General features: G+C 38.6%; 1 protein-coding gene across 1 annotated transcript in view; it reads left to right on the forward strand.

Annotated features, from left to right (window-relative positions):
• Positions 1-24,011, forward strand: part of LOC105495831 (malic enzyme 1) — a 229,187-nt gene that overhangs the window by 20,625 nt on the left and 184,551 nt on the right. Inside the window, exons 2-3 of the mRNA XM_011765679.3 lie at positions 9,930-10,063; positions 20,927-21,076. Coding sequence (XP_011763981.2) covers positions 9,930-10,063; positions 20,927-21,076 — 284 coding nt within the window. The remainder of the gene's footprint in view (positions 1-9,929; positions 10,064-20,926; positions 21,077-24,011) is intronic.

The raw sequence follows: 24,011 nt of genomic DNA on the forward strand, positions 1-24,011 counted from the left end.
GTGTCTCTGCCAGGCTTTGGTATCAGGATGATGCTGACCTCATAAAATGAGTTAGGGAGGATTCCCTCTTTTTCTATTGATTGGAATAGTTTCAGAAGGAATGGTACCAGCTCCTCCTTGTACCTCTGGTAGAATTCAGCTGTGAATCCATCTGGTCCTGGACTTTTTTTGGTTGGTAGGTTATTAATTATTTCCTCATTTTCAGAGCCTGCTATTGATCTAGTCAGGGATTCAACTTCTTCCTGGTTTAGTCTTGGGAGAGTGTATGTGTCCAGGAATTTATCCATTTCATCTAGGTTTTCTAGTTTATTTGCGTGGAGGTGTTTATAGTATTCTCTGATGGTAGTTTGTATTTCTGTGGGGTCAGTGGTGATATCCCCTTTATCATTTTTTATTGCATCTGTTTGATTCTTCTCCCTTTTCTTCTTTATTAGTCTTGCTAGTGGTCTATCAATTTTGTTGATCTTTTCAAAAAACCAGCTCCTGGATTCACTGATTTTTTGAAGGGTTTTTTGTGTCTCTATCTCCTTCAGTTCTGCTCTGATCTTAGTGATTTCTTGCCTTCTGCTAGCTTTTGAATGTGTTTGCTCTTGCTTCTCTAGTTCTTTTAATTGTGATGTTACAGTGTCAATTTTAGATCTTTCCTACTTTCTCTTGTGGACATTTAGTGCTCTAAATTTCCGTCTCCACACTGCTTTAAATGTGTCCCAGAGATTCTGGTACGTTGTGTCTTTGTTCTCATTGGTTTCAAAGAACATCTTTATTTCTGCCTTCATTTCGTTATGTACCCAGTAGTCATTCAGGAGCAGGTTGTTCAGTTTCCATGTAGTTGAGTGGTTTTGATTGAGTTTCTTAGTCCTGAGTTCTAGTTTGATTGCACTGTGGTCTGAGAGACAGTTTTTTATAATTTCTATTCTTTTACATTTGTTGAGGAGTGCTTTACTTCCAACTATGTGGTCAATTTTGGAATAAGTGTGATGTGGTCCTGAGAAGAATGTATATTCTGTTGATTTGGAGTGGAGAGTTCTGTAGATGTCTATTAGGTCTGCTTAGTGCAGACTTTAGTTCAATTCCTGGATATCCTTGTTAACTTTCTGTCTCGTTGATGTGTCTAATGTTGACAGTGGGGTGTTAAAGTCTCCCATTATTATTGTGTGGGAGTCTAAGTCTCTTTGTAAGTCTCTAAGGACATGCTTTATGAATCTGGGTGCTCCTGTATTGGGTGCATATATATTTAGGATAGTTAGCTCTTCCTGTTGAATTGATCCCTTTACCATTATGTAATGGCCTTCTTTGTCTCTTTTGATCTTTGATGGTTTAAAGTCTGTTAAATAAGAGACTAGGATTGCAACCCCTGCCTTTTTTGGTCTCCATTTGCTTGGTAGATCTTCCTCCATCCCTTTATTTTGAGCCTATGTGTGTCTCTGCATGTGAGATGGGTCTCCTGAATACAGACTCTTTATCCAAATTGCCAGTCTGTGTCTTTTAATTGGACCTTGACTCTTTGTCCAATTTGCCAGTCTGTGTCTTTTAATTGGACCACTTAGTCCATCTACATTTAAGGTTAATATTGTTATTGTGAACTTGATCCTGTCATTATGATATTACCTGGTTATTTTGCTCATTAGTTGATGCAGTTTCTTCCTAGCATCGATGGTCTTTGCATTTTGGCATGTTTTTGTAATGGCTGTTACCAATTGTTACTTTCCATGTTTAGTGCTTCCTTCAGGATCTCTTGTAGGGCAGGCCTGGTGGTGACAAAATCTCTCAGCATTTGCTTGTCTGTAAAGGATTTTATTTCTACTTCACTTATGAAAGTTAGTTTGGCGAATATGAAATTCTGGGTTGAAAATTCTTTTCTTTAAGAATGTTGAATATGGCCCCCAGTCTCTTCTGGCTTATAGAGTTTCTGCTGAGAGATCTGCTGTTAGTCTGATGGGCTTCACTTTGTGGGGAACCCGACCATACTCTGTGGCTGCCCTTAACATTTTTTCCTTCATTTCAACTTTGGTGAATCTGACCATTAAGTGTCTTGGAGGTGCTCTTCTCGAGGAGTATCTTTGTGGCATTGTCTGTATTTCCTGAATTTGAATGTTGGCCTGCCTTGCTAGGTTGGGAAGTTCTCTTGGATAATATCCTGCAATGTGTTTTCCAACTTGGTTCCATTCTGCCTGTCACTTTCAGGCATACCAATCAGACGTAGATTTGGTCTTTTCACATAATTCCATATTTCTTGGAGGCTTTGTTCATTTCTTTTTACTCTCTTTTCTCTAAACTTCTCTTCTCGCTTCATTTCATTCATTTGATCTTCAATCACTGATACTCTTTCTTCCAGTTGATCAAGTTGGTTACTGAAGCTTGTGCATTTGTCACGTAGTTCTCGTGTCATGGTTTTCATCTGTATCAGTTTGTTTATGAACTTCTCTGCATTGATTATTCTAGTTATCCATTCATCCATTCTTTTTTCAAGGTTTTTAGTTTCTTTGTGCTGGGTACGTAGTTCCTCCTTTAGCTCTGAGAAGTTTGATCAACTGAAGCCTTCTTCTCTCAACTTGTCAAAGTCATTCTCCGTCCAGCTTTGTTCCGTTGCTGGTGATGAGCTGCGTTTCTTTGGAGGGGGAGATGCGCTCTGATTTTTTGAATTTCCAGCTTTTCAGCACTGCTTCTTCCCCATCTTTGTGGTTTTATCTGCATTTGATCTTTGATGATGGTGACATACTGATGGGGTTTTGGTGTGGGTGTCCTTTCTGTTTTTTAGTTTTCCTTCTAACAGTCAGGACCCTCAGCTGCAGGTCTGTTGGAGTTCACTTGAGGTTCACTCCAGACGCTGTTTGCCCGGTTATCAGCAGCAGAGGCTGCAGAAAATAGAATATTGCTGAACAGCAAGTGTTGCTGTCTGATTCTTGCTCTGGAAACTTTGCCTCAGAGGTGTACCCAGCCGTGCGAGGTGTGAGGTGTCAGTCTGCACCTAGTGGGGGATGTCTCCCACTTAGGCTACTCAGGGATCAGGGACCCACTTGAGCAGGCAGTCTGTCCGTTCTCAGATCTCAACCTCCATGCTGGGAGAACCACTGCTCTCTTCAAAGCTGTCAGACAGGGACATTTACATTTGCAGAGGTTTCTGCTGCTTTTTGTTTAACTATGCCCTGTCCCCAGCTGCAGTGGGCTTCACCCAGTTCAAACTTCCCTGTGGCTTTGTTTACCTACTTAAGCATCAGCAATGGTGGATGCCCCTCCCCCAGCCTCGCTGCCACCTTGCAGTTAGATCTCAGACTGCTGTGCTAGCAATGACGGAGGCTCTGTGGGTGTGGGACCCTCTGGGCCAGGCATGGGATATAATCTCCTGGTGTGCTGTTTGCTAAGAGCCTTGGAAAAGCGCAGTATTAGGGTGGGAGTTACCCGATTTTCCAGGTGTTGTGTGTCTCAGTTTCCCTTGGCTAGGAAAAGGAATTCCCTTCCCCCTTGCACTTCCCAGGTGAGGCAATGCCTCACCCTGCTTCAGCTCTCGCTGGTTGGGCTGCACCCACTGACCAGCACTGACTGTCCAACATGCCCCAGTGAGATGAACCCAGTACCTCAGTTGAAAATGCAGAAATCACCCGCCTTCTGTGTCGCTCATGCTGGGAGCTGGAGGCTGGAGCTGTTCCTATTCGGCCATCTTGGGAGCCTCCCTCTACCTCAGCCTCTTGAGTAGCTGGGACCACAGGCATGCACCACCACACCTGGCTAATTTATTTTTATTTTTTGTGGAGGTAGTATCTTCCTGTGTGGCCCAGGCTGGACTTGCCCTCCTGGGCTCAAGCCATCATTCTGCTTTACCCTCCCAGCGTGCTGGGATTACAGGTGTGTGGCATCATGCCCAGTCATTTCTAGAAATTGTTATCTATGTTGTCAATTAGAATTTAAAAATAAACATTTCCAAAGAACAATTTTTGGCCCTATAGAAACCTTGGAGGAAAGAACCCTTCAAGAATGTATTCAGGACAAATTAGTATTGCTTCTCTTAATGTGGATGTAAAATATGCACATAAACTATGTTAATAAATTGAAAATATGACCCTTAAAACAAGCTCAACTTTATTTCAGAATAATAAATAATAAAAATATAAAGGATCCTTTTCCTGTACTCTTTATATATAAATAATTTATCCCCCAAATTAGCATTAAAATTAATTCTAAAACTCTTTTGATATGAAGAAATAATTTTAGGATAGATCTATATTGTTTGCAAAGTCACATTAATAAAATATCTATAATACATTTGAAATAAAAAATTAAGAAAAATTTTCATAAAGGATTTAAAGACAATCGTATTAGATAAAGAATATTTTAGGTTGGATGTGTGAGCCACTGTGTCTGGCCTAAAATATTCTTTGTTTAATTTGATTGTGTAGTAATCCTAGGACTTTGGGAGGCCAAGGCAGGCAGATCGCTTGAGCTCAGGAGTTCGAGACTAGTCTGGAGCAACATGGTAAAACCCAGTCTCTACCAAAAAATACAAAAACAATTAGCTGAGCATGGTGGTATGTGCCTATTGTCTTAGCTACTTGGGAGACTGAGCAGGAGGGCCACTTGAGCCTGGGTGGTGGAATATGAAATATATCAATAATTTGCTAAACAAATTTTTTGTCATTGTAATTATATTTCTTTTTAAGTAAAGAGAATATTAGTTACTGAATTGACTCTTTAGAGCCTAATAAAATTCAGTTTAATGAAATTTACTTTTTGATGTACAGTTCTATCAGTTTTGACAAATATACAATGTTGTGTCACCAGCACCACAATAAGAAATGGTTCTATCACTGAAAAACATTTTCTTTTTGCCTCCTCTTTGAAGTCAAACCCTTTTTTCCACTCCCAGTCCCTGGCAACTACTGATCTTTTTCTACCCATATAATTTTGCTTTTTCAGAATGTCATATAAATGGAATCATACAGTATGTACCCTTTTGAGTCTGTCTTCTTTCACTTAACATAATGCATTTAAGATTCATCTATATTTTGTGTATCAATAGTTTGTTTCTTTTACTGTTGGGTAATATTTCAGTGTATGGATATACCTTAATGTTATCCATTTACCAGTTGAAGGACTTTTGTTGTTTCAAATTATTTGCAATTATTACTTTCCATTTGCTTCTCTACCATTTTTAACCTTCCTTATTCACTTTTCTGCTTTGTGTTCTCTGAAATGTACTATAACAAGTATAATTAATTAATCATTAGTTAGTCCAACACATATTTGTTCATTGCCTATGAAGTGCCACACAGGTATTATTCTAGACACTAGGAATTACACTAGTTAAACAGAACACACAAACCATCTCTGCCATAATATAATCATAGCCTCAAACATTTAAATTATAAGTTCTGTTACCATAATGAATTTTCATACATGTTTAGATTAACTGTCTTAAAGATCTTTGTGAATAAGATAAAGATTTCCTTTTTTTTTTTTTTTTTGCAATTCAACTTGATTTAGTAATTTTTCCGGGAAAAAAGAAAGTCATTCATTGGAAATATTAAGGATCGTTAGTGCAGAATACATACTATATTTGAAATAGTTTGAAATATATATATGAAATATATATATTTGAAATATATATATGAAAATAGTTTCTGATAAATTACTCAGGACTAAGTTTCTTTCTCAGTTATGCTTGCTCCCTGCAAATATCATTTCTAATATAAGTGCTTTGTCATGTCAGGAATTTTCTTTTCATTTCTGCTTGGTAGTCTCAGTTTTCTCAAGAAGATATACATAAGTTAATTAGCACAGTCCAGACGAACAGTTGTCCTGTTTGCTGCCCTCAGCAGTGAAACAACGTACCATTCTGCTGTCTAGGGATCTAGTCCAAAGGTTTTATAAGGAATAGGGACAGGAAAGAAAAGACAAAAAGGAGAAAAACCAGGGTCAAACTTAGCATATATGAGGATGCCTTTAGAGAATTAGATGTACAGGTGGTCTGGAAACCTAATATATATATATTAGGGGTGTGTGTGTGTGTGTGTGTGTATATATATATATGGTGTGTATATATATTAGGTATATGTATATTAGGTATATATACACACACACATATATATAGACGTCTAATGTTTTCAACTACATGAAAGATTTGGTAGAAATCAAATGAAAGTTAGAACTTGCATGTCTAATTTGGGTTATTCTTTGTTGGATAGGCCCTGCAGGATAATGCTAAGGTAAAAATTCTTCGAAATATTTTACTTCAAACTTTAGACGTAACTGACCTGCCTATAAAAATAGATCTCTAATGAATATGTCTCTGTTAGTATGAAAAATAGAAACTGTGGCTTAAATGAAATAATACAATATCCATTTTAAAATTTTCAGGGGTTTTAAGATTTACATTTACTTATTTGTTGATGTTCTTTTAACTTATAAAGGGTAGTGATAGAATGTCTGTCACCAATCATAGGACTAGTTTTTTTTTTGTTTGTTTTTTGTTTTTTTTTGAGAGTCTTGTTCTGTCATCCAGGCTGGAGTGCAGTGCTGCTATCTCAGCTCACTGCAATCTCCGCCTCCCAGGTTCAAGCAATTCTTCTGCCTCAGCCTCCCAAGTAGTTGGGGCTACAAGTGCATGCCACCATGCCCAGCTAATTTTTGTAATTTTAGTACAGATGGGGTTTCACCATATTGGCCAGGCTGGTCTCAAACTCCCACCTGCCCTGGCGTCCCATAGTGCTGGGATTACAGGTGTGAGCCACCGCGCCTGGCCCATAGGACTGTTTTTCTCCCCAATCTTAGGACTTTAACTTGGCCCAGTTCCCTAAATTTCTAAGCCCTAGGTTTTGTTGCTGTTGTTTTTAAAAGAATTGAATTAGCACTTCAGTATGTCTTAGAAAATTTGGCTAACAGTGTTTGGGAGTTTGTAGTTACTAAACATCAAAGAATATAAAAAGATTTCCAGATGGCATTATTATTTACATGGCATAAGATATGGAGAATCGTTAGATTTAGGAATCAGTTTCAGAAGAGACCATTGGAAAATTTATGTGAAAAGACCGGCTAACTATAGCAATAAATGTTAAGTGCCATTATTCAGGGAATGAAAGAGCATATGTTAGTACTTCTCACAAGACTTATCAAAATGTTATATATTTTGATTGTTATGTTTTTGGGCAGATTTTCAAGGCATAACACTCAGAAGTTTACTGCTTCTTCACATATATTTGTATATTTTTGAGACTTTAGCCAGCTTTCCTTCCCCCTTTTCATTTTCTAGTTAGATAAAAATCTGTTGAATTTTCTCTTCTTTCTTTTTCAAATATATTACTGTCCATAATTTTGTCTCTTTCCAAGGAGTTATTTCATGACATTTTGACTTAAATGTTGTCTTCCCAGTTATATCTTTAACAAGTGAAGTTTGTCTTCCATTTTATAAATTGCTTTTTCATATAAATATCTCTTGTTGCTTTGAATTTTGAAAGTAATTTGATCAGAATGAATGTGCTAATCAGGTTTTTGAGCAGCAATGTAATAGATTTAAAAAATTTTAATGTCTCAAAATTTGAATATTTGAGATTTTCTATGAATTCTGAATTTTCTAATAATACATTCTAATGAATTATATATATTCTATTGACTATGTTAAAATTTTATGTGCAACAAATTACTGAGTTCTAATTTTGTCAGGCACTGTTGTAAGCACTAGGGAGAAAGCAGTGAAGAAAACAAAATTCTGTGGCCCTATGGAGTTTTCATTCTGTTGTGGGGACGCGAACCACAAGTAAAAAAGTAAATGGCAAGCAAAGAGTTTAGGCAATACCACAAATGTCTCCTGGTGCCAGCTGGAACTGCTGGGCAAAGGACTGACAGATTGTACCGTCTGCCATTTAGGTCCAAGAGAGGGTGATTGGTCCAGACACAGTTGAACAAGCTGGATTATCCTCTTGGAAAGGGACCATTCTGCTCCTGTCCACACATACTGAAACTTCAGAGGATGCCCAACTGTAACAGTGGGGGCGTTTGCAGCTATGAGAATGGCTGCTAATGAAAAATACCTTGCAAGTAGACACTAGCTGTGGTGATAGCACTTAGAGACCTTATGAGAATTGAAGATTGTACACTGCTTCTTGCACTGAAGATTCTGGAGCTATTGGTCCCAGACAACTCTTGCAGTTATTTCAGAGAGCTCTATCATGGCGTCATTCAGTGGACCAATTTGTCTCTCTTCAGTCTGGCCCTCAACCCAGGAGGCTAATTAAACACAAACCTTTCCGTCAGTGACATGAATTAATGGGTATATCTGTATGAAAAATTAGAAGAAAGAGAGGAATTGTTCATTCATTGACCTCTTTCACAAACTTCCTGGGGTTGGACATGTTTATTCCTAACCAATCAAAGTTTGTCATCTCCCTGTGGGATGAACCAAATTGTCTCTCCTTTCTCCTAAGTAATACATTTTGTAAGTACTCGAGTCACTATTCTGTCATTGCAAGAAGCTTTCAGGGAGAGAGGAATCATTGTAGAATCACTCAGTGCAAAGTTAGTGAACACATTCTTACCCATCCAGGTTGATTAGAGATAGCAGTAGTCACAATGAGCAAAACCAACTATCTTAGTCCATTCAGGCTGCCTTAATGGAACACCATGTACTGGGTGGCTTATAAGCAAAATAAATTTATTTCCCAGCTCTGGAGGCTGGGAAGTTCAACATCAAGGTACTGCAAATTTGGTGTCTGGTGAGGGGTCTGCTTCCTGATTTGTAGACAGCGGTCTTCTTGCTGTGTCCTCACATGGCAGAAGGGGTGAAAAGCTCTCTGAGGTTCCTTTTATAAGGGTAATAATCCTATTCTTGAGGGGCCTGCTCTAATCACCTCCCAAAGACCCTTCTCCCTAAAGCCATCGCCTTGGGGGTAAGGATTTCAATGTGAATTTTGGGGGACACAAATGTTCAGACCATAACACCAACTATCATATCATATTGGTGTACTTATACTGGACCCAGAGGAACAGCAGTCACAGTCTACATAAAGAAGTCTCTTGGGCTTCAGTGTCTCCAATTGAAGGCCTCTCCAGAGGGACTTCTTATCCTAATCTACCAGATCACTTTCTTAATGACTACGGTAGCTGCTCTGATGTTACTTTGTCTTGTATTATATGCCAGCACATATCTTAGGTCCATTATGGTTTATGCATCAACGCATAACTTCTATTTAGTTTTCATGTTTTTGAGCTTCATAGTTTGTTATTATCATTTGTTTTATACAATCAATGTTCATGTAAACAGATAACATAGGTATAATAATAGGGTCATTATGGATATACTGAGACTTTAGAGAGGAGGAAGCATTTGAGGTAAGGCATGAAGGGCAGAGAAACAGGGAAGAATATCTTGACCATGTGCCATGGAAGAATAAAAGGGTGTGGTATGTATGGGCAATGGTGAGAAGTTTTGTATGCCTAGGAGTGCATAAGAATCAAAGGCTACAACTTGGGAGAGGAGTGTTGAAACAGGTAACTCAGAATCATATAAGGCATTTCCTGAGCTATTTTAAAGGTGAAATCACAAGAGGTCACAGGTGTCTTATTCACATTCATAATTTTAAAATCCCTTCTAATAATAATCTCTTCTCTTTTTATTTTTATATTTACTGATGTTAGTCTTAATGATTATATGTTCTTTCATTTTTTGTGTCTTTAAGTAGTTTCCTTCCATTCATCATCTGATTTTATCCTAATGATATCTGAGTGGCACAGCTCTGAAACATTATGGTATTCTAATTTCTACAGAGAGGGAAACTGAGATATGGAGAGCTTACATGGTTTACTCACAGCCACATGGCCATGTTTCCAGTGATGCAGACTTCTGATTTTTAATTGCATATACTTGTCGAGTTTTATATGTATTCTTTTTGTCTACTTTCCTCTCAAATGCTATTGTGTGTGTGTGTTTTTTTCCTCTATAGGACTTGGCCTTTACCCTGGAAGAGAGACAGCAATTGAACATTCATGGATTGTTGCCACCTTCCTTCATCAGTCAGGAGATCCAGGTTCTTAGAGTAGTAAAAAATTTTGAGCGTCTGAACTCTGACTTTGACAGGTAACACATTGCTGAAGGTGGTTTTTATATTTCTCTTATACAGTTGCCTAGTTTATTTTTTATTGGTGAGAAAATGAAAACATTTAATGATTTGGAAAGGATAGCCAACTTTGAGGACAATTTGCCTGTAAACCAATGATGTTTTTTAAAAATTTACTCTCTCTAGGAACATTTGAATGAAATAAAAATTTGCTTTGTAAACTGTATGCTCAGACAGACCATGTTTATCATATGATACTATAAAAGTAAATGATTGGGAAATGCCATCCTAAATGGAACAAAACAGATTAGAGTGACTTTTAGTCAAACTTTACGTATATTGTAGGTGAAAGCACACTTTTGCAGCCTCCAGTCTTTGTTCCAACACGGTTGCAAGTTTAGGTCACTTACTTTGTGTAGTGTATTCAGTTTCTGTATTTGCACAAAGATAAAGATAGTATTTTTCCCTACCTTTGGGATTAGATAACCTTAGATTGAAATTCTGGCTCTATCTCACTAGCAGTAGATCCTTGGGCAAACCACTACATGCCCTGCCATGGTGACTGTAACTGCTTTGTCTGTTTTTGACTCCACTCTTTCTTACTGAGGTACTAAGCCTTTGTAGACCTTAGTTTTTTTCATCAATGGATTAGAGAGAACAATAGCTATTTGAAAACATTGTTGTGAGGGTTAAAAGAGGTAGCCAACTCAATGTCAAATAAGTATTGGTATTAACCAGAGTTCTCCGAAGAAACAGAGCTGATAGGATGTGTGTGTGTGTGTGTGTGTGTGTGTAAATGAAAATATAAATACAAATGGATAGAGAGAGAGAGAAAGAAGGAGAGGGAGAAGGCTTGTTCAATCCAAAATTTTCAGGTAGGTTGTCAGGCCAAAGACTGAAGGAAGAGTTGCAGTTGAGTCCAAAGGCAGTGTGCTGGCAAAATTTATTTTTGCTGGACAGAAGGTCTGTCTGTGTTATTAAGGCCTTCAGCCATTTGGAAGAGGCCCACCCACATTTTGGAGGGTAATCTGATTTATTTAAGTCCACCAATTTAGATGTTAATCTCATCCAAAAACACCTGTGCAGAAACATCCAGAATAGTGTTTGACCAAATGTTGATACACCATGTTTGTTATGGACCGAATGCTTGTGTCCCCTTGCAAATTCATGTTGAAATCTAATCCCCAGTGTGATGTTATTTGGAGGTGAGGACTTTGGGCGATGATTAGGTCATAAAAATGGCACCTTCATGAAATGGAATTAGTACTCTAAAAAGAAGAGGCCAGAGTACCAACCAAAAAAGCCAAGGATCAGATGGATTCATAGCTGAATTCTACCAGAAATATAAACAGGAGCTGGTACCATTCATTCTGAAACTGATCAAAACAATCGAAAAGGAGGGACTCCTCCCTAACTCATTTTATGAAGCCAGCATCATCCTGATACCAAAACTGGGAAGAGACACAACAAAAAAGAAAACTTCAGGCCAATATCCCTGATGAACATCTATGTGAAAATCCTCAATAAAATACTTGCAAACCGAAACCAGCAGCACATCAAGAAACTTATCTACCAAAATCAAGTCGGCTTCATCCGTGGGATGCAAGGCTGGTTCAACATATGCAAGTCAGTAAACGTAATCCATCACATGAACAGAACCAATGACAAAACTCACATGATTATTTCAATAGATGCAGAAAAGGCCTTTGATAAAATTAAACATCCCTTCATGTTAAAAACTCTCCATAAACTAGGTACTGATGGAACATATCTCAAAGTAATAAGAGCTGTTTATGACAGACCCACAGCCAATATCATACTGAGTGGGCAAAAGCTGGAAGCACTCCCTTTGAAAACCACTATAAGACAAGGATGCCCTCTCCACCACTCCTGTTCAACATAGTATTGGAAGTTCTGGCCAGGACAATCAGGCAAGAGAAAGAAATAAAGTGTATTCAAATAGGAAGAGAGGAAGTCAAATAGTCTCTTTTTGCAGATGACATGATTTTATACTTAGAAAACCCCATCCTCTCAGCCCAAAAACTCCTCGAACTGATAAGCAACTTCAGCAAAGTCTCAGGATACCAAATCAATGTGCAAAAATCACAAGCATTACACCAACAATAGACAAGCAGAGAGCCAAATCATGAATGAACTTCCATTCACAATTGCTACAAAGAGAATAAAATACCCAGGAATACAGCTAACAAGGGATGTGAAGGACCTCTTTAAGGAGAACTACAAACCACTGCTCAAGGAAATGAGAGAACACAAACAAATGGAAGAACATTCCATGCTCATGGATAGGAAGAATCAATGTTGTGAAAATGGCCATACTGCCCAAAGTAATTTATAGATTCAGTGCTATACCCATCAAGCTACCATTGACTTTCTACACAGAATTAGAAAAAACTGCTTCAGATTTTATATGGAACCAAAAAAGAGCCCACATAGCCAAGAAAATTGTAAGCAAACAGAACAAAGCTGGAAGCATCATGCTACCTGACTTCAAACTATACTACAAGGCAACAGTAAGCAAAACAACATGGTACTGGTACCAAAACAGATATATAGACCAATGGAACAGAACAGAGGCCTCAGAAATAACACCATATATCTACAGCCATCTGATCTTTGACAAACCTGACAAAAACAAGAAATGGGGAAAGGATTCCATATTTAATAAATGGTGTTGGGAAAACTGGCTAGTCATATGCAGAAAACTGAAACTGGACCCCTTCCTTACACATTATACAAAAATTAACTCAAGATGAATTAACGACTTAAATGTAAGACCTAAAACCATAAAAACCTTGGAAGAAAACCTAGGCAATACCATTCAGGACATAGGCATGGGCAAGGACTTCATGATTAAAACACCAAAAGCAATGGCAACAAAAGTCAAAATTCACAAATGAGATCTAATTAAACCAAAGAGCTTAGAGCTTCTGCACAGCAAAAGAAACTGTCATTGGAGTGAACAGGCACTCTACAGAATGGGAGAAAATTTTTGCAATCTTATCAATCTGACAAAAGGCTAACATCCAGAATCTACAAAGAACTTAAACAAATTTACAAGAAAAAAACAACTCCATCAACAAGTGGGCAAAGGATATGAACAGATAATTCTCAAAAGAGGACATTTATGCTGCCAATAAACACATGAAAAAAAAAACCTCATCATCACTGGTCATTAGAGAAATGCAAATCAAAGCCACAATGGGATACCATCTCATGCCAGTTAGAATGGCGATCATTAAAAAGTCAGGAAACAACAGATGCTGGAGAGGATGTGGAGAAACAGGAATGTTTTTACATTGTTGGTGGGAGTGTAAATAAGTTCAACCATTGTGGAAGACAGTGTGGCAATTCCTCAAGGATCTAGAACCAGAAATACCATTTGGTCCAGCAATCCCATTACTGGGTATATACCCAAAGGATTATAAATCATTCTACTATAAAGACACATGCACACGTATGTTTATTGCAGCAATGTTCACAATAGCAAAGACTTGGAACCAATACAAATGCCCATCAGTGATAGACTGGATAAAGAAAATGCTGCACATATACATCATGGAATACTATGCAGCCATAAAAAAAGGATGAGTTCATGTCCTTTGCAGGGACATAGATGAAGCTGGAAACCATCATTCTCAGCAAACTAACACAAGAACAGAAAACCAAACATCGCACGTTCTCACTCACAAGTGGGAGTTGAACAATGACAACACCTGAATGCAAGGAGGGGAACATCACACACCAGTGCCTGTATGGGGTTGGGGGTTAGGGGAGGGATTGCATGTTGGGAGGGTAGACGATGGGTTGATGGGTGCAGCAAACCACCATAGCATGTGTATACCTATGTAACAAACCTGTGCATTCTTCACATGTATCCTGGAACTTAAAGTATAATACAAAAAAAAAAAAATGTGGACAAAGGATATGAACAGACATTTCTCAAAAGAAGACATTTAAGCGGCCAACAAACATGAAAAACAAACTCATCATCACGGGTCATTAGAGAAATGCAAATCAAAACCACAGTGAAATACCATCTGACACTACTTAGAATGGCGATCATTAAAAAGTCAGGAAACAACAGATGCTGGAGAGGATGTGGAGAAGCAGGAATGTTTTTATATTGTTGGTGGGAGTGTAAATTAGTTCAACCATTGTGGAAGACAGTGTGGCGATTCCTCAAGGATCTAGAACCAGAAACACCATTTGACCCAGCAATCCCATTACTGGGTATATACCCAAAGGATTATAAATCATTCTACTATAAAGACACATGCACATGTATGTTTATTGCAGCACTGTTTGCAATAGTAAAGACTTGGAACCAATACAGATGCCCATCAGTGATAGACTGGATAAAGAAAATGTTGCACATATACACCATGGAATACTATGCAGCCATAAAAAAGGGTGAGTTCATGTCCTTTGCAGGGACATAGGTGAAGATGGAAACCATCATTCTCAGCAAACTAACCCAAGAACAGAAAAGCAAACGTCGCATGTTCTCACTCACAAGTGAGAGTTGAACAATGACAACACCTGGACACAGGGAGGGGAACATCACACACGCATGCCTGTATGGGGGTGGGGGGCTAGGGGAGGGATAACATGATGGGAGGGTAGATGACGGGTTGATGGGTTCAGCAAACCACCGTGGCATGTGTATACCTATGTAACAAACCTGCACATTCTGCACGTGTATAATACAAGAAAAAAAAAGTGGACAAAGGATATGAGCAGACACTTCTCAAAAGAAGACATGCAGCCAAGAAACATGAAAAAAAAATTCATCATCACTGGTCATCAGAGAAATGCAAATCAAAACCACAATGAAATACCATTTGACACCAGTTAGAGTGGGGATCACTAAAAAGTCAGGAAACAACAGATGCTGGTGAGGCTGTGGAGAAAGAGGAATGCTTTTACATTGTTGGTGGGAGTGTAAAATAGTTGAACTATTGTGGAAGACAGTGTGGCAATTCCTCAAGGATGTAGGACCAGAAACACCATTTGACCCAGCAATCCCGTTACTGGTTATGTACCCAAATAATTATAGATCATTCTACTATAAAGACACATGCACACGTATGTTTACTGCAGCACTATAACCAATAGCAAAGACATGAAACCAACCCAAATGCCCATCAATGATAGACTGAATGAAGGAAATGTGGCACATATACACCATAGAATGCTATGCAGCCATAAAAAAGAATGAGTTAATGTCCTTTGCAGGGACATGGATAAGCTGGAAACCATCATCCTCAGCAAACTAACAGAGGAACAGAAAACTAAACATCACATGCTCTCACTCATAAGTGGGAACTGAACAATGAGACCACATGGACACAGGGAGGGAAACATCACACACCAGGGCCTGTCATGGGATGGGGGAAAGTAGAGGGAGAGCATTTGGTTAAATACCTAATGCATGCCGAGCTTAAAACCTAGATGACGGTTGATAGGCGCAGCAAACCCATGGCATATGTATACCAATGTAACAAACCTCACGTTCTGCACATGTATCCCAGGACTTACAGTAAAATAAAAAATAAAAAATAAAAAGAGGCCTAAGAAATCTGCCTTTCCCTTTCCCTCATGTGAGGATGCAGCGAGAAGGTGCTGTCTATGTGGATTGGGTCCTGATCAGGCTCAGAATCTGCTAGCACCTTGATCTTGAACTTACCGGCCTACAAAACTATAAGAAATCAATTTCTATTGTTCATAAGCTACCTAGTCTATGGTATTTTTGTCATAGCAAAATGAATGGACTATGACACCACCCATAGGCATCTCCTCAAATCATACTTAATCTTTGAATAAAGGCAATAACAAAGTCCATACTTCCAGCTAACACAATACAACTGTCTTGCATACAACCAGAAATGCACCAACCCTATCCTCAAAAGAAGATGCCAAATCCTTGAATGATATTTACTCTCGTCGATATTCGTTAACTTAAACACTATGATGTAACATTAGTAGTACTTAAATATTATGATGCAGAGTCAGTATATCTTATGTTATCAGATAAGGTGATAAGAGAAGGAAGAAAATTATATTTTCTGAAATTTGCATATGGATTTTTGCTTATGTATGTATATGCACATATTATTAGCAAAACAAGGAAGAAATACTTATGGCAATTACAGTCTTCTTTTTCTTTAGTTGATCACATGGTCATAGCTGGTATTTATAACTACCTTTTTCCATGACCCAATCCATATACCCTTTGCCCTCAGCAAGTATCTCAGCTGATTGTGGTTCTTTACCTGCTGAGGGTGACTCAAACCTTCAATCCTGAATGGTCTGGGCCATTAGTAATCCTACTTGAATTGGATTGTTGTTTTCATTAGCTTTAATCACAGGGCATGGTAATACTAAGAGCTACCCTAAGGGATCTCCTGTATTTCAGACATACTCTCTCTCACCTCCACTGTAGTGTAACAGTTTAGTTTCCTCTTGGTAGTCAGAATCAATTTTTCCTAGCCAGCACAGTAACTCCTTTCTTGGCCTGTTAATTCAGAGGCATGTGGTGCTCAAAGTGGCCAGGAGGAGTCTTAATTTCCTGTTCAATGGGTTTATTATTGTGTTTCTTGATGGAAATGTTCTTCCCTTTGGAATGAAGACCTCTAGACCAGCAGAGCATAAAGTCACAGGGGCAGAAAGGAGAAATTTTGCTAGTGTGACACTAGGGTTGTTAGAATTTCCATTCCCATTTCCACCCCTTGATTCCTAGACCTATGAATCCTGGCTATGAGAAAAACAGCACCATTTTTTGGACACTGATTGAGAGCACATACAGCCTCCTGGAGAACCTTGCCTCAGCTTTGCAAGGTATTGCCACTTTGCTCGTACTGTAACTGAGTCTTCAAAAGTACATTCCACTGTTCTGTCAAGCCAGTTGCTTCAGATTGTTAGTAAACATTGTAAAACTAGTGAGTTTCATGAGCATGGGCTCATTCCCCACACTTCATTTGCTATAAAGTAAGTTCCTTGATCAGAAGCAATGCTACGTGGAATGCCATGTTGGTAGATAAGGCATTTTGTAAGTCCATGAATAGTAGCTTTGGCAGGAGCATTGCATGCAGGGAAAGCATATCTAGATCGAAAGTAAGGGTCTATTCCAGGAAAAAAAGTTGTCCTTCCCATAATGGAAGCTGTTGAGTGTAATGAACTTGCCACCAGGTAGCTAGCTGGCTGATTACCCTGGAGAATGGTGCCACATCTGGGAATCAGTGTTAGTCTCTGCTGCAGATTGAACACTCAGAAGTGGCTATAATAGCCAGGTTGGCCTTGGTGAGTGAAAGTCCATGTTGCTGAGCCTATACATAACCTCTATCCCTGCAACCATGGCCACTTTGTTCGTGAGCCCAGTGGATGTGGTGGGGTGGCTGGGCAAAGAGGCTGACTCAGTTTATCCAATGTGTATACAGTTGCTTCTTTCTAAACTCCTTCACAACCTTCTCTTTCATTTGTTCCATAACATCTTCCTTTAGCTGCTTGTGTCCTTACCGTATATTCTTTTCCTGGGCCATTTTATCAGCTACCTGCTAAGAGCTGGTGACCTTCATATATTTGCTACAGAGTCTTCCTCAATATATATTGAACATCAACTCAGTGTCAGGTATTCTTTTACATATTGTGGTTAGAGGCAATGATCTCTGAGCTCATGAAATTTACATAGCTTATTTAAATTATTATTTAATTTTATTCATTTTTATTTATTTTTTTTGAGATAGAGTCTCACTCTGTCACCCAGGCTGGAGTGCAGTGGCACCACCCTGGATCACTGCAAGCTCCGCCTCCCGGGTTCACACCATTCTCCTGCCTCAGCCTCCTGAGTAGCTGGGACTATGGGTGCACGCTGCCACGCCCAACTAATTTTTTGTATTATTTTTTTTTTTTTTTAGTAGAGACGGGGTTTCACCATGTTAGCCAGGATGGTCTTGATCTCTTGACCTCATGATCCACCCGCCTTGGCCTCCCAAAGTGCTGGTATTATAGGCGTGAGCCACCGTGCCCGGCCAAAATTATTATTATTTTGAGAGAGGGTCTCACTCTATTGCCCAGGCTGCAGCGCACTGACGTGACCATAGCTCACTGTAGCCTCAACCTCCTGGGCTCAAACAGTTCTCATGCCTCACCCTTCCTAATAGCTAGGACTACAGGCATGCACCACCATGCTTGGCTTATTTTTAAATACAAATTATTAAATTTCATAAATAGTAATACAAATTGGTAAATTATAAAATATGATAGAAAATGGCTAGTGTCTTGGGATGGGGGAAGTAAAGGTAGAGTGGGGGAAGTAAAGGTAGAGGAGGGTAAGAGGAGCTGAGAATGCTGAGGGTAGGTATGGCCAGTTTGCATTGTTGAGTTGGGTGATAAGGGTAGCCTCTATTGAGAAGGTGAGTTTTGAGCAAATAATCAGAGGTGGTAGAGCAGTTAGCCATGAAGAAATCTGAGGAACAGCGTTTTGTAGCTGGCATGTTCAAGAATTAGCAGGGAGACTTGTGTCTAGAGCAGAATGAGCTAGGGAAAGAATGGTAAATTGGGAAAGGAAGTTAACGAGGTGATGGGCGATGGATTAGGTATGGCTTTGTAGTCTACTAAAGACTTCTGCTATACTGTGAGTGAAAAGGGTAGGCTTTTGAAGTTTTTGACCAGAAGAGGCACATGATCTAAGCTATAATTTCAGAAAGACTGGCTGCAATGTTGAGAATAGAATGTAGGCTGGGACAGCTTTTAGGAGACCATTATAATAATCCAGGCAAGAGATGATGGTGATTTAGATCTAGGGTGGTAGCAATGAGGGTAGTCAGATTTTGGATATATTTTGAAAGTAAAGCCAACACAATTTCTTCATATATTTCACATGAGTGTTAGAAAGCTTTCAGAGAAGAGGAGTGTGTTAGTCTGTTCTTGCATTGCTATAAAGAAATACCTGAGGCTGGGTACTTTATAAAGAAAGGAGGTTTAATTGGCTCATGGCTCAGCAGGTTGTACAAACATGGCACCAATTATGTGATGCCTGGGTGGGGCCTCAGGAAGCTTACACTCATGGTGGAAACAGGAGCAAGATAGGAGGGAAGTGCCAACCAAATCTCACATCAACTCAGGGCAAGAACTCATCACCAAGGGATTGGTGCTAAGCCATTCATGAGAGACCCACCCCTATGATGCAAATACCCACTAGGACCCACCTCCAACACTGGGGATTACATTTTAACATGAGATTTGGAAGGGACAAACACCCAAACCATATCAAGGAGAAAACAGCAAGGAAACAGAAAAGGAATGACCAGAGAGATAGGAGGAAAACCATGAGAATATGATAGATTGGAAGTCAAGGAAAGAAAGTGTATTGAGCCCTAAGGAATATCTCTTGTGTCAAATGTTCTGATAGGTAGGGTGAGGTCTGAGAATGGACCATTGATTTAGCATTGGTAATTTCCACATTGCCGAATTAATTTTATCATGTCTAAAGTTAAACTCTTTGTCTTCCATATGTTTATTTTCTTAGTTATGTCTATCTAATTGCCCAAACATTAGAATCCATGCATCTCTTACTCAGAATTCTGTGCATTTTCAACTATTCTAGGGAATGAAAGTCAATTCAAAAAGGCTGGTAAGATTGTTGAGTAGTTTTGCAAGATTCTTTTAAGTTGAACTGAGCAGTTTAAGTTTTATTCTACAAACTATTGAAGGTTACAGATAACATGAAAAGGTTTATATTTACAAAGATAACTCTGGGTCAGAAATGCCTCTAGAAAGAAAAAGGCCATAAGACACAGATACAAAGTTTCTTGAACTTCCCTACCTTAGTTATTTTTAGGACGAGTGTTACATTCTCTCATTTCCTGTATGTCATTTCCCTTGGTTATTCAATAGTGCAAGTCAAAGGATGAAATCTTTCTATTAACTTAGTTAATATTAAACTAAATCTACAGTGATAGTTTCATCTCTTTTAAAATAGGGATAAAGTCTCTTCAAGTATTAAATAAAACTGTGCGATTTCAGCAATGATTTTAATGTTTACATGATTTTAATTAAGTTTATGGTTCTTTATTCTTTGCGATATTTAAGAATATTTCTTGTCTGGGCGTGGTAACTCACGCCTGTAATCCTAGCAGTTTGGGAGGCCGAGGCAGGCAGAGCACTTGAGGTCAGGAGTTCAAGACCAGCCTGGCCAACATGTTGAAACTCTGTGTCTACTAAAAATACAAAAAAAAATTAGCCGGGCTTGGTGGTGTGTGCCTGTAGTCCCAGCTACTTGGGAGTCTGAGGCAGGAGAAAATGCTTGAACCAGGGAGACAGAGGTTGCAGTGAGCCGAGATCGTGCCACTGCACTCCAGCCCGGGCGACAGAGCGAGACTCTGTCTCAAAAAAAAAAAAAAAAAATCAGCCGTGTGTGGTGGCGCGCTTGTAATCCTAGCTACTCAGGAGATACCCATGTTCGCTAGGCTGGTCTTGAACTCCTGACCTCGTTATCGACCCGCCTCTGCCTCCCAAAGTGCTGGGATTACGGGCATGAGCCACCATGCCCAGTCATTTTTGTATTTTTAGTAGAGACAGACGAGGCTTCACCATGTTGGCCAGGCTGGTCTTGAACTCCTGACTTCGTTATCCACCCACCTCGACCTCCCAGGGTGCTGGGATTACAGGCATGAGCCACTGAGCCTGGCCGAGACTCTGTCTTAAAGAAAAAGAAAATAATATTTCTTAAGTCTTTTTCAATCAGATGTTTTCTATGTAACCTAAATGTACTTTATACTTGGTTGAAAATATTTAGTTAGATTTCTAAGTAGCTATTTCATGACTTTATGGGATGTAGATCTAATTATGTCCAATTTTTGCAGGTATCTTCTCTTAATGGATCTCCAAGATAGAAATGAAAAACTCTTTTATAAAGTGCTAACGTCTGACGTTGAGAAATTCATGCCTATTGTTTATACTCCCACTGTGGGTCTGGCTTGCCAACAATATAGTTTGGTGTTTCGGAAGCCAAGGTATGTCAACTTTTATTTTAAATGCAACTTGTGTCTTTATTTATTTTTGTAAGTTTTTTTGCAGTAATTTAAAATTCGTTATTATTATTTTAAATTTGACAATAAAATTGCATATATTTATGATATACAGAGGATGTTTTGAAATGTGTATACATTGTGAAATGGTAAAATCAAACTCATTAGCATATGTATTATTTCACATTCATACCATTCATTTGTGGTGAGTATGCTAAAATCTTAGCAGTTTTCACATATGTAGTAAATTATCCTTAGCAATAGTTACCATGTGGTACAATAGATGTCTTGAACTCATTCCTCCTGTTTAACTGAAATTTCGTATCCTTTTCACCAGCATTTCCCTAATCCTGCAACCCTCTCCCCGCACCTTTCTCCTATCCTCTGGTAACCCATTCTTCTCTCTGCTGCTATGAGTTTGACTATTTTTAGGTTCCACATATAAGATCATGTGGTATTTGTCTTTCTGTATCTGGCTTATTTCACTTAAGAGAATATCCTAAAGGTTCGCCGTATTGTTGCAATGACAGAATTTCTTCTTTAAGGCTGAGTGGTATCCTAGTGTGTATACGTACCACATTTTCTTTATTCATTCATCTGTTGATGGACTCTTACCTTGATCCCATATCTTGGCCATTGTGAATAATGCTACGGTGAACATGGGAGTACAGATATCTCCTAGACATACTGATTTCATTTCCTTTGGATACGTACCCAGTAGTGTTATTACTAGATCATATGGTAGTTCTATTCTTAATTTTTTGAAGAGCTTCCATACTGTTTTCAATAATAGATTTACTAGTGTACATTCCCACTGAACAGTGAATAAGAGTTTCCTTTCCTCAGGTTCCTCGCCAATACTTATTGTTCATCTTTTTGATAATAGCCGTTCTAACAAGTGTGAGGTGATATCTCACTGTGCTTTTAATTTAAATTTCTCTGATGATTAGTGATGTTGAGCAACTTTTCATGTACCTGTAGGTCATTTATATATCCTCTTTTGAGAACTGTCTATTCTGGTATTTTGCTCATTTTAAAAACAGGTTATTTGTGTTCTTGTTATTGAGTTATTTGAGTTCCTTATATATTTTGAATTAATACCTTATGAGATGTATGGTCACAAATATTCTCTCCTATTCCACAGATTGTCTCTTCACTCTGTTGATTGTAGTGCTGAGCTTTTTAGTTTATTAAAATTCCATTTGTCTATTTTTGCTTTTGCCTATGCCACTGGGGTCATATCTAAAAACATCACCGCCCAGACCAATATCATGAGGCTTTTCCCCTAAATTTTCTTGTAGTAGTTTTATAGTTTCAAGTGTTAATTTTTCTTACCTATCGAGTTGACTTTTTAAAAAAAAATATGGTGTGAAGTAAGGGTCTAATTTCATTCTTCTGGCATTTGGAAGACCAGTTTTCCCATCACCATTTAATGAAGAGACTATTCTTTCTCCATTTCACTTTTGTGAAAAATCAGTTGACTGTAAATTCATGGATTTATTTCTGGGCTCTCTATTCTGCTTCATTCTGGGCTCTCTATTCTCTTTCATTGGTCTGTGTGTTTGTTTTTATACTGGTACCATGCCGTTGTGATTACCATAACTTACAGTATATTTTGAAATCAGGTAGTATGATACCTCTAGGTTTGTTCTTTTTGCCTAAGATTGCTTTGGATATTTGCGGTTTTTGTGGTTCATATGAATTTTTTGATTTTTTTTTTTTATATTTCTGTGAGAAAATGTCATTGGAACTCTGATAGGGATTGTACTGAATCTGTAGATCTCTTTGGGTAGTGTGGTCATTTTAACAATACTAATTCTGCCAATCCATGAAACGGAATATCTTTCCATTTATTTGTGTCTTCTTAAATTTTTTTCATCATGTTTTGTAGTTTTCCGCATACAGATATTTCACCTCTGTGGTTAAATTTATTCCTAAGTATTTTGTTTTTTTGGTGGCTATCATTATTATTATTATTGTCTTGAGACAATCTTACTCTGTCTGGAGTGTAGTGACATGATCTTGGCTCACTGCAACCTTTGCCTACTGGGTTCAGGTGATTCTCATGGCTCAGCCTCCTGAGCAGCTGGGATTACAGGTGCACACCACCACATCCAACTAATTTTTGTATTTTTAATAAAGATAGGGTTTCACCACGTTGGCCAGGCTGGTCTCAAACTGTTGGCCTCAAGTGATCCACCCGCCTCAGCCTCCCAAAGTGCTGGGATTACAGGCATGAGCCACTACACCCAGCCCTGGTAGCTATTATTAATGGGATTGCTTTTTTGATATTTTTGGATAGTTTATAGTTAGTGTATTAGAAACATTGCTGACTTTTATATGTTGATTTTGTATCATGGAACTTTCCTGAATTTATTAGTTGTTACAGTTTTTTTGTTGGAGTTTTTAGGGTTTTCTATATTGTCTGCAAACAGAAACCATTTAACTTCTTCCTTTATAATATGGATGCCTTTTTTTTTTCTTTTCTTTGCTTGCCTAATTGCTCTGGCTAGGACTTCTAATACCAAATTTTCTCTCTAGATTTAAGATTTGGCCAGGCATAGTGACTCATACCTGTAATCCCAGCACTTTGGGAGGCTGAGGCGGGTGGATCATGAGGTCAAGAGGTCAAGACCATCCTGGCCAACATGGTGAAACTCCATCTCTACTAAAAATACAAAATTAGCTGGGCATGGTGGCATTTGCCTGTAGTCCCAGCTACTCGGGAGGCTGAGGGAGGAGAATTGCTTGAACCTGGGAAGTGGGGTGGCAGTGAGCCGAGATCGCGCCACTGCACTCTAGGCTGGCAACAGAGCAAGACTATCTCAAAAAAAAAAAAAAAAATTAAGATAATAGAAAGTATTTCCAAATCAATTTGGGTTCCCTTTTACAGATAGTAAATGAATTTCTTTTTTGTTTT

This window comes from Macaca nemestrina, chromosome 5, assembly GCF_043159975.1.
Source record: "Macaca nemestrina isolate mMacNem1 chromosome 5, mMacNem.hap1, whole genome shotgun sequence".
NCBI lineage: Eukaryota > Metazoa > Chordata > Mammalia > Primates > Cercopithecidae > Macaca > Macaca nemestrina.